A 12,835-nucleotide genomic window follows, 5' to 3' on the forward strand; every position below is an offset into this window, starting at 1 on the left:
ATACAGAGAGACGCAGAATGGGAGACAGGCAGCAGAGTCCTGACACACACACACATGTAAACAAACATCTTTAAACCTCTTCATTCCATGAATAATTAACAAGAAAGCCATGAAACTAAACATTGCGGACAGGGAGAGCCGACAGGCAGCCGGCTCCCCCTGTCCATCAGCGCCACGGGACAGCAGGATGCCGTCTACAAAAAAAAAACTTGCCAGGTTATAAGAAACCAGTTTTACCACTACCTGGAAAATCCCGGGGTTGCCAGTTAGCTAAGTCGTGTCCCGTGGAGTGTTCAGTGGCAGAGAGTGTGTACCCAAGCAAGCAAGCCACTGCGTCGCTGGCTCTCACCCGTCCCCACTCAACCACGTCACCTGTCCTCGTCAGGATATTATACAGGTAAGCCTGGTATTACTACCAGGTGTCCCAGCCTTTGGTGCAGATACACATACACGCGCCCGTACACCTACTCAGACACGTGAGTACACGTATTAATGTATGCTCACACGAACACAATGTTTCCAGTTCTGTATACATGAGTTGCATGTTTCCCACTGTGTATACATGAGTTGCATGTTTCCCACTGTGTAAACATGGGTCATATGTTTCCTATTGTGTATACATGAGTCATATGTTTCCCACTGTGTATACATGAGTCATATGTTTCCCACTGTGTATACATGAGCCGCATGTTTCCCACTGTGTATACATGAGTCATATGTTTCCCACTGTGTATACATGAGCCGCATGTTTCCCACTGTGTATACATGGGTCACATGTTCCCCACTGTGTATACATGAGTCATATGTTTCCCACTGTGTATACATGAGTCATATGTTTCCCACTGTGTATACATGAGTCATATGTTTCCCACTATGTATACATGAGTCATATGTTTCCCACTGTGTATACATGAGTCACATGTTTCCCACTGTGTATACATGAGTCGTATGTTTCCCACTGTGTATACATGAGTCATATGTTTCCCACTGTGTATACATGAGTCATATGTTTCCCACTGTGTATACATGAGTCACATGTTTCCCACTGTGTATACAGGAGTCACATGTTTCCCACTGTGTATACAGGAGGCAGAGAAGTGACTGTTAGAGTTCAATCTCAACAAGTGTTAAGTAATGAAGATGAGAAAGGAAGAGAAGAGACCAGGGGGGGGTATTTACACCCTTAGGGAAAGGCAATTACAGGAATGGGAAACATAACCAGGGTAACATCGGCGGCATATGCGACACTGGCAAACATTAGAATGGTAATTGAAAGCCTAAATATGGACTCTTTTTGAGGCAACCTATACAACGTATGTAAGATCAATACTGAAATATGCAACACCGGCCTGAAAGTAGCCACTCATGAAACACAAAACAAAATTAAAAGGTAGAGAGGTTTGCAACAACAGTCGTGCCAGAGCTCAGGGAGTAAACTTATGAAGATAGCCTAAAGAAACTAAATTTTCACAATCCTATTAAACAATAGGGGGGATATGATCACAACGTACAAGATACTGATGGACAAGGTGGACAAAATAGCCTCTCTAAAGTGAAAGTAGGACAAGAGAACATTAAATGGACGCTGAAAACGCAAATTAGTCGAACAAATGTAAAAGAAATCCTCGTACCCTTGACGGGAGGTCAACAAGTGGTGGAAGCCACCGCCATCCACAACTTCAAGCGCTGACTCGACAAGGCATTCGACCGTCAAAATAGTTGCGATAAAACTCAACAGGTACAAGAAGGGAGGGAGGGAGGCGAGGCACAGAGCTACTGGACCTCACTCCCCCGTGGACGGGTAAACACTGATGGTCAGTCAGGCACAAACCGGTTCTCAGGCCTCCGGGTGTCCCCCACTGGTGCCCCTCCTCACTCTTGCATTTATTTATATATTTATTTATTTAAATACAAGTAATACATTGGGTTTGTGAGAGTACATAACCGACCATTAGGTTATGGATGATGGTTAAGTCTCGCGCATACGCTTAATAATTAGCCTCTTAGTCTTGAAACTAGAAATCGCAGTAATTTGGATTTTAAAGTTCTAAATGGAAACGTTGAAGCCATGATGGATATACAGACCGGAAACTGAACAGTTACCAGGTCATCTGACCCAGAAAGCCCCCCGTGGTATACAGGACCCCCCCCCCCCTCATACTGCGTCAATAACCGCCCTAAACTCTCTGCAACGCCTCCTAATTACATGGTCAAGTTACATTATTCACTTACAGAATAATACTGAAGAAATGTTGCATTAACAGATAGGTGATCCCATGGGGTAGCCTAACCATTACTCAAATAACGGTGTGTATATGATACAGTAACGGTGTATCATACAGTAACGGTGTATCATACAGTAACGATGTGTGTATGATACAGTAACGGTGTGTATATGACAGTAACGATGTGTATGATACAGTAAGTCAACCAAAGGAATACATCACAAAACCTGCCTGCGCCCTGAGTATGATCCCGGGCTTTGATAATGCTGGGCGAGGCATTAGACCCACCCCGGGCTCAGCCTTAAACACCCGCCCAGGTTTGCTGACGAAAGACGAAAATGTGGAGAGAGTGTAGCTATGGCGCACATGTGGAGAATGGGGCGTAGATGTGGAGAGTCAGTGTTGCTGCGGAGTGGGCGTGTGCATAGCTGGAGATGACATAGAGAGCCTGCGGAAGAGGATCAAACCCTCGGAGGAGCCAGAGAGGGAGGAGCTAGTGGGAGAAGGTGTCAGGGGTGTGAGGAGAAAGTAGTGAGGAGGTATATAACACTAACCTCTAGCAGCGAGCAGTCACAGCTCACTTGACCGCTACACCAGCACTCCTTGGTGTCCGTTAACCGGCGCCTGGTCGCTCTCTTATCCGGTTGTACTTAAGTGACACGTATCACCTCAGGTACTGTTGACGCTAATTATTTTACTGGGCAAAGTCTGCTACACACTGATTCGTCCGTGTGTGTGAATGTGATACAGTAACGGTGTGTGTATAATACAGTAACGGTGTGTATATGATGCAGTGACGGTGTGTATAATACAGTAAGGGTGTGTATATGATGCAGTGACGGTGTGTATAATACAGTAACGGTGTGTATATGATGCAGTGACGGTGTGTATAATACAGTAACGGTGTGTATATGATGCAGTGACGGTGTGTGTGTGATACAGTAACGGTGTGTGTGTGATACAGTAACTGTGTATAAAGCAGTAACTGTGTATATGATACAGTAACGGTGTGTATAATATAGTAACAGGTGTGTGTATGATACAGTAACAGGTGTGTATATGATACAGTAACGGTGTGTGCATGATACAGCACCACAGTTTAAAGGTTCAGAATGAGACACAGTGAGTAACATAACGGTGAATCTCATCAATATTCTCATCACCCACACTGTCTTAACACTCTACCAGTTACAATTTTCCGAGCTAAATAATATTTAGCTTTAGAAAGTTCTCTTTTCAGATTACATTGGTTTCCATGGTAGCCTGAGACAGGGTTAACCTGAGGAAGTGTTGGAAGCAGTGTCATGTATATGACATATGCCTCATGTCATGTATATGACATATGCCTCCTGTCATGTATATGACATATGCCTCCTGTCATGTATATGGCATATGCCTCCTGTCATGTATATGGCATATGCCTCCTGTCATGTATATGACATATGCCTCCTGTCATGTATATGACATATGCCTCCTGTCATGTATATGACATATGCCTCCTGTCATGTATATGACATATGCCTCCTGTCATGTATATGACATATGCCTCCTGTCATGTATATGACATATGCCTCCTGTCATGTATATGACATATGCCTCCTGTCATGTATATGACATATGCCTCCTGTCATGTATATGACATATGCCTCCTGTCATGTATATGACATATGCCTCCTGTCATGTATATGACATATGCCTCCTGTCATGTATATGACAGGAGGTTACTCCAGTTGACAGCCCGCTGACGGACTCTTTTCTCCGGGTTCCTGGGGAGGGCAGCCTAGTTGGGCGAGGTTCCAGGGAAGGGCAGCCTAGCGGGACGAGGCTAGAGACCCTACAGCTACCCACTCTCATTCCATGAACAGTTAGCCGATGGCGGCAGCTAGGAGAGTCTCCATCAGGCTGATGACCCTTCCCTTGGCTTAACTGTAACTGGGTTTGTTTCGGTCGTTTGGGCTAGGTAGTTACTTTAGCTATGTTTGGTTATATCCGTGGATTAACTACTTTCAGTAAAAGTTAAATCTAGTCTATATATCATTACCATATATAAATGGTAAAGATTAAGACTGAGACTATATCCGGAACTTGATAGCCTCATCAGGAATCCTGTTTAGAAGAACTAAAGCTGTATTACCAAGTTCCCAATCGTGGTGATTTCTGGTCCCGGGGAAACTATTGCTAAGATTACTTAATATATTGTTAAGATTTCTCCTATTCCCGCGCCGAATGGTATTCGAATACTTAAGTATTGTTGATGTAATACTTAAATATTGTTGATTGTAAAACTCAAGTACTGTTGATTGTAAAACAATATTGCTGCGTTCAGTCTCCTGGAAACATTGCAAGTTTACTGATTTTGTGGTGGGTGTATTTATTGAAAATAACACTGCTGTATTAATTGTATTCTATTATCTTTGTAATATCTGCGCATTTCATAATGCAAATTCAAAAAATACTATTTTATCCATGTACTGTATATATATATATATATATGTATATATATATATATATATATATATATATATATATATATATATATATATATATATATATATATATATATATATATTGATGTATATTTAGTCAGCAAGAATATTAACTATTGAAGATAAAGACAATATTTAAGATGAACGGAAGAAAATACTAAAACACTTGTGCTCTTTAACCTTTTATGAAAAAATCCAATTTTTTGTCAAGAATTATATCCTAGATTAGATTCCGGAAAACCCATAAGGCCCATTAAGCTATTACTAGTTTATACAAATGAATAAATAATACCATTTGGTTCCCCAAATAATAAAAACAGACAATTTATAAAATTATACATGTGCAGTGTTCCCGCAACACAGTTTTAAAATTAATAGTCGTAAAAAAATTATATTTTCAATTCCCAAAAAATTTAACAAACGCTAAACAATAATTTATCGAACTTAGCAATGGAAACAAATACATAACATAGTCCTAATATTTTTGAGTATCCCGCCAAGAGACCAAACTGTAAACTCACTGGTGGTATGGTCTACACACCTGTGCCTGGCGTGGTTTACACCTGTACCTGGCGTGGTCTACACACCTGTACCTGGCGTGGTCCACGCGACAGGGGCCTCGCGGCTGAGTGGATAGCGCTTGCGGATCGTAGTCCTAATGGCCCGGGTTCGATTCCCGGCGGAGGTAGAAACAAATGATCAAAGTTTCTTTCACTCTGATGGGTCTGTTCACCTATCAGTAAATAGGTACCTGGGAGCCAGACAGCTGCTACGGGCTGCTTCCTGAGGATGTGTGAGTGTGATAGCGAGAAATATATGTAGTAGATAGAGGAAAAATAGTTTGGTTAGAAAGGCGGGGACCAGGAGCTATTAGCTCGATTCTGCAGGCACAAATAGTAACTACCTGTAAGTGACGGTAGGTCACTTACAGCCTACAGCTGGTAGTGACCTTCAAGTGTATAACTCATTAGTTCTCAGTTTTAATTCTGTATTTGTGAAGGGAAGCTGAGAATTTGTCTCTCGAAGGACAATGGTTGAGCTGAATGCCGTTCTGATCAGTTAACTATGTACCAAACAAGACATTCCAAGTATAGTGTTCTCCCATGACAACCTGAGAACTGTGCACTGAGGGTGGTACAGTCCACAGTGCCTAGGGTTAACAGTTTAAATTCTATATCTCATGTGCATTGCAAGAACGCACTTAAAGTGATGGAAATTTTAGTCAGTATATTAATATTTATGTGTATTGTGAAATTCGCTAAGCAAAACAAAGTAAAAAAAAAGATGACATCTTCACATTTACTTACAAAATAAAACTTCAATTATTACCGTTATCATTGGTTACTTCCCCCAGGATGATGAAGTTAGCGGTAGTGTTGTTGATGGGGTTGACGGGGGTGGTCCGCCCTCAGTGTGTCTCCAACAACGACACCCTGCCCCTGCCTCCCAAACCTGACCTCGCCCACATCACGCCCTTCGCCATAGACCTCTTCAAGGAGCTCAACCCAGCCGGGACAACCGGCAACTTCTTCTTCAGTCCCTACAGCGTCTGGAACGCCCTCCTCCTCGCTTACTTCGGCTCGGCTGCCAGGACTAGGCAGCAGCTGGAGCAGGTCCTGCGCCTGAATGACAAGGCAGACACCCTCGCCACCTACAGGGCTCTCAACCGCCTGTGAGTATACTGTCATACCCTCGCCACCTACAGGGCTCTCAACCGCCTGTGAGTATACTGTCATACCCTCGCCACCTACACCAATCTTTATGTATATACTTTCCATTGGCTTTAGGGATAATGATGCACGTTGCTTTTTTTCCACTTTTTGAAAATTCTGCCTTCTTTATTCTCATGTTAGTCCTAACAATGGGCTTTACTTTATTGATTGATTGATGAAGATTATGCCACCCAAGAGGTGGCAAGAAATGTACATGTTTATTTCTCAGAATGTTTGGTAATATGTTTATTGTTTGTGATGTGTGTCTATATATGTATGAACACGATGTACTGAACGGGGTGAGAATAGCTTGAGCTACCTCATCCCTTTGTGTGTATTTTACCTCAATAAACTTATTTCAATTTCAATTTCAAAGAGGTGGCACGGGCATGTAAGTTTACTCCATGAGGAACCCGCCTAATGCACGTGCGTGTAACATCTGCAGTGTTACCTGTTGCATATTTAAAATTCCATCCGAGGCCTTTCCCAGAGTCCAATGATTCACTTGTTAGGTCTAGGCAAACGACTAATTTTAGCAGGTTATGTAAAATTTTAATCTGGAAGACCGCTTACACTTCCATTCGGACCATTATGCGCAACAAACTTCTGCTTCTTCCACCTTTCTTCATTTACATCTTCTGAGGTTCTCTGTAAGGTTCTGTTTATCCTAACCTTTTCAGCACACTCCTGCCACTACCCATACACCGGGCCCTCGATCACCAGTGAAGTACACTAAGGGTGATCGAGGGAGTACACTAACATACACTAACTAACATCTGCATTGGGCAATTGATGTTTGATCATTATTTATTGATACATAATTCCTGTATATGTTCATGAATCCATGTACATATATAATATGTATATGCATTCAAGAAGTACAGGGCGGCATTGCTCCTCACACAGGTACAGAGAGCGAGGGGCCAACACCAGCGACTATGTGATAGACTTGGCCAACCGGGTGTATGTTCGACCAGCAGTTCCCCCTGCGGCCCTGTGTCAGAGACGTCCTCCAGGAAGTGGAAACCATCGACTTCGGGAAGGTGAGGCTGCACTGAGACGAAAGCTCTGCATCTCTGATTGTCATACTGCAGAATGGACATATAAATTGTCACCCCCACACTGCCGTGGATGTTTACGGGCTCACCATAGCCCGTGCTACATGGACACTTCGTCCTAAGTAGCTAAATCTTTAACAACAACAACTGCCGTGGATAGTAGTAGTAGTAGGCATCCATCAGTCTCAGGAGACTATGGAGTTGCGCTCTGGTTGTCGGTCTGGAGTGGCCTCACCAGGGCGCAAAGCCATGGGTAGGTTGATTCAGGGAAGAAGCTGTTACCCAGGCAGCAGGCCCCCCCCCTCTCCACAGGCGCTGAAAGTCTCCAATGGAAAAGCATACGCCAATACGATTGGTTCCAGCGCCGTCGCGGTATATATATAGTATAGTGGATAGAGCTTCTGTCTCCCACTCGTGGGGTCGGTGGTTCGAGTCTCCTAGTGCCTAGGTGAATGAAATAAAAAAGCGAATGGGCTCGATAGACAATACAAAAAATTATGACAAGGCCTAGTATCGGGGACATTTTTTTATAACAATACATTGTATCAATGAATTGTATCAAGTGTATCAACGCAGGACATGGGAGGGGGGCGGAAGGGAAGGTAACTAACAGGGAAAGCACGAAGCCATTACGACTATATAGCACTTGGAAGGGATCAGGATAAGAATTCAGGATAGTGCCCAACCATTTGGATGGTCGGGGATATGGATGAGTGGAATAGGCTGCTAACTAACATTATTGAGACAAACAGTGAACGGGTTTCAAGAATAAATTGGATAGGTATATGGTGAGAGGGGTGGGTGGGATAGATATATGGTGAGAGGGGTGGGTGGGATAGATATATAGTGACAGGGGATGGGTTGACAAGGTATCCGCCTCGTAGTGACGAATAGGCCTAGCCCTGCTGTTGTGCTCGCTAATTCTCGTGTTCCAAATCCCAGTACTAATGAAATACTCCACTGGAAAATATACATATTTGTAAATCATATATTATTAAATATGACCGAAAAAGTAAGATTAATAATTCTAACACGAATTTTCTCTATCTTTCTTACGTTTCTTTTCACTGTTGATGGTAATTCAAAGATCAATTCTCCAAAATTCATTTTTATTTTAAATAAAAAATAAATAAAAATGAATTTTGGAGAATTGATCTTTGAATTACCATCAACAGTGAAAAGAAACGTAAGAAAGATAGAGAAAATTCGTGTTAGAATTATTAATCTTACTTTTTCGGTCATATTTAATAATATATGTCTACAGGAAAGACTGCTACCAAAATATACTAATATTAAAATTTGTAAATCACTGTATATCTTTCTCTTTTTCCCGTCTGTCTGTAATTTGTGTCTCTCTGAGGTCCCCTATAAATGTTCTCTCGACACCCAAGGCGGAGGAAGCGGCTGCGAGGATCAACCAGCTGGTGAACCAGACGACGCGAGGCAAGATCCCAGAGCTGGTGACACCTAGCGTAGTCTCCGGGGTTCCCATGGTGCTCGTCAACGCTGCCTACTTCAAGGGACTCTGGTCCAACCAATTCAATGTTTCCAAAACTGTTCCGGAAAAATTCTTCTTCTCTCCGGATAAACACACATTCGTCCCCATGATGAAGCTGTTGAGTTCATTCAAAGTTGGTAAGGTTCACAGTTGATGTTCCGTATGAGGCAAATAAAACCCAATAAAAGATTGAGTTCAAATGACAAATTAAATCAGCAAACGTGCATTTTAACCTATATTAAATTGAAACACGTTGTTAAACTCAAAATCTTCTTAAATTTAGATATAATTATCAATAAAAATGCAAACAACGAGTAGTTTGATTGGTCTGCCTGATGAAGCTTGTCTAGTTGCTTGACTATTGCCTGACCAACTATAATCATCTCGGTGACAAAGTGTCGATTCCTTGCAGGAGAATCTAAAGAACTGGGAGCGAGTGTGTTGGAGATGCCGTACAAGGGCGAGGCAGCATCCATGTTTGTGTTGCTGCCCCACACACCTGACTCCACCACCGGAGTAGACAACACCACCACCACGCCCCTCGACGCTATGTTAGGTCGTCTGACGTCTGACACCCTCCGCGCCGCCTTCGCTGGTCTCGAGAAACACGAGGTCGACCTCCAGATGCCGAAATTCAAGCTGGACCAAGAAATCACCGATGAACTTATAAATGTAAGACTTGCGCCCTTGTTTAACATTTGATCGAATTTCTAATTGTTTCCATTAATTTCATATTTTAGTGGTTAGCGTCGCGGGTATGCTGGTCATATATTCCTTCCATACTGGTGTAGTTTGGGGAACTAGGCTATGCAATTTCCATTTGTGATTGGTGATTATTTTGGGCAGTGTTGACATTAATCAAGTGATTATTGCGTGTAGATAATATGTTACTCGTAAAGTTTAATTAAATCCGCACAATTGCTAATATATATACTAATTGTTATTCTCAAGTCCATCATCATAATGTCCCAGCAGTTTGATAATGAACTGGAACTAATTCACAATAACGAGACAAATTATAAACTTGCAAAATAATGTGCAAGAAGCAACAAACTCCTTACTGAAGTTAATTTGCAGAAAGTGCTGGTTATTAAATTCTTCACAACTACATCATCAAATTTCGAAACCTATGCTATTGTCAAATTTGACGAGAAGTTACATATCTTGATCCACTTTACTCTGCTGGAGAGGGCTTTAACATACACACACACACACACACAGATACTTTAATCTCACTCGAAAGAGTTATCAGTGGTATTGAATGTTGTTACACATTATTTCTGCCAATACAAGGAACCACTGTCCATCGCTCCAAGCGTTTTTCCAGACTTAGCCTAACTTAACCAAACTCACCTAACCTAACTTAACCTAACAGCCTAGCCTAACCTTGCCATGTTTCTCCCTCAGGCTCTCCAGCGCCAGGGGATTAAGGACCTCTTTACCTCTGCGGCCAACTTGACCACATATGATCCTTCAGGGCAGCTGAGGGTGAGCAGGGGGATCCACAAGGCCGTCGTGGAGGTCAATGAAGAAGGCTCCGAGGCCGCCGCCGCTACGGGCATAATTGTTACATTTTCACTCCCACCAAAGCCAAAGAAATTCACCTTGAACAGACCATTCGTCTTCTTGATCCATGACAACCACACCAACAACATTCTCTTCATCGGTATTTACAGGAAGCCTCAGACCGACTAGGAATTATTTATAAGACAATTTTGGCTAAAGTTAGACGCATTGGCCTTACTCATTACACTGGAAAGTTGGAGGATTGTTAGTCAGCAGTGTGTACATCACCGTCAACAATCATCAGTGTGAACAACAACACCAACAATCATGAGTGTGAACACAACCAACAACCATCAATAAGCGTCATCAAAGCTAAACAAAAACAAACTAACAAATAACTAAGCAAATAACTGGCTTAAAAATGCTCATAAAAGTTGAAGATATATGAAATTTAATAATAATAAAAAAGGCAGAGAAAAACATTAACAAGACATAGAAGACTGAAGAATCTACTTGCAGATTTTGATACGTAAACAATGGAGTCGACGGCCCTCACTTCCTCAACTCTGGTCCCATTTTATGAATCTGAATTATTTAAGGTCTAGTCTAAAGACACTGGAAGTCCAGTCAAGGGCTATGTTGACCAGACCACACACTAGAAGGTGAAGGGACGACGACGTTTCGGTCCGTCCTGGACCATTCTCAAGTCGTCCTGGACCATTCTCATCGACTTGAGAATGGTCCAGGACGGACCGAAACGTCGTCGTCCCTTCACCTTCTAGTGTGTGGTCTGGTCAACATACTTTAGCCACGTTATTGTGACTCATCGCCAATCAAGAGCTATATACACCGAGAGATTATACATGAGGTGGCCTTAATAAGGTATCGTATATTCAATATATCGTATATATATATAATGAAGAAATTACCACGTGATGAATAATGTAACAATGTAAAACCACAAAGGAAAATGAGACAAGAAATTACTTAATAGCTATACCGCTAAGCGCTTTATTCGTGTGACTCAACACTTCTTCAGAAGTATGTGTAATTTCATATGTTATTTTGTTTTGTTTTGGGCGGTGAGGAACTGGTACCAGATTCACGAAACACTTACGTAAACACTTACGAACGTGTACATCTTTCCTCAATCTTTGACGGCTTTGGTTACAATTATTAAACAGTTTACAAGCATGAAATCTTCCCAATCATCTGTTGTTATTGCTATAAACAGCCTCCTGGTGCTTCGGAGCTCATTAACTGTTTAATAATTGGAAACAGAGCCGCCAAAGATTGAGAAAAGACGTACAGGTTCGTAAGTGCTTTCCTGAATGCGCGCACATAGCCTATGCCCACATGTTGCTTGCGAGCAACCTCACTTCTGCTTCATATTTATAAATTCCCTTTATTTAAAGTATTTTTTTAATATTTACGTAGATTAAAGTTCCTGTTGATTTTCACACAAAAGAATTGATCAAACATTTGAAAATAAGCAACATGGCCGACGAAACGCCGATGGAAATATAATATTCCCCTCCCCGTGGAGTATTATAATTAAAGGCATAAGTATTAATAAATAAATTAAAATAGACAAGTGTCTTATTTCCTTATGAATTAGAGGGAAGGTTTCTCAGTACGGAAACACACCTGTTACAAGGTTAATACGTCCACTATGGGGACATCTTAGCCCGTGATATTTTGAACTTTTGTTCAGAGTAACAGAATCTAAAACAACAACATGGGCTCACCATAGCCCGTGCTACTTGGAACTTCTTGTTCCAGATAGCGAATCTTTAACAACAACAACAAAAACAAGTTTAGTTAATTTAGTATGCCCACATACCCATCCTGGAGACGGTAATGGACCCCATACCCATCCCGGAGACGGTAATGGACCCCATACCCATCCCGGAGACGGTAATGGACCCCATACCCATCCTGGGAGCGGTAGAGGACCCACATAAATGATTCTAAAAATATTACTGCATGAAGAGACCCAAATAAATCTTACTGTACAACCATTTTCTTTAGTTCCTTAATGTTGCCTCTCTCTATATTCGTCCGTAATATGCTGTTATACATTATTATTGCTCCAGAGAGGTGAGATAAGATTACATAATCCCAACCTTCAGATAATTATCAATGGTTGGCGAGCTGACTCATTTCCAAGAAGTTACCAGCTTCGCCTGATAATCAACGGTAAGAGGGGTGATCCAGGGGTATAAAAGACGGGAAAAGTTGAGTGAGGAGGGTTACGGGCTATTCATGCCAGTGCCACCTCTTGTGTGTGGCTTACTCTTTATCAATCAATCAATTGAGTGAGGAGGTCAGAGTAGGGAGCAAAGACACA

General features: G+C 42.0%; 1 protein-coding gene across 1 annotated transcript; it reads left to right on the forward strand.

Annotated features, from left to right (window-relative positions):
- The first annotated feature begins 239 nt into the window (after positions 1-239).
- LOC123757200 (ipis-1) lies at positions 240-12,079 on the forward strand. The gene is given in 7 exon segments (XM_045740668.2): positions 240-397; positions 6,066-6,383; positions 7,330-7,393; positions 7,395-7,466; positions 8,873-9,116; positions 9,392-9,651; positions 10,387-12,079. Coding segments are annotated over 6 exon segments (1,245 nt in total). The 5' UTR covers positions 240-397; position 6,066; the 3' UTR covers positions 10,675-12,079.
- Positions 12,080-12,835: the final 756 nt, after the last annotated feature.

Source organism: Procambarus clarkii, chromosome 13 (assembly GCF_040958095.1).
Source record: "Procambarus clarkii isolate CNS0578487 chromosome 13, FALCON_Pclarkii_2.0, whole genome shotgun sequence".
NCBI lineage: Eukaryota > Metazoa > Arthropoda > Malacostraca > Decapoda > Cambaridae > Procambarus > Procambarus clarkii.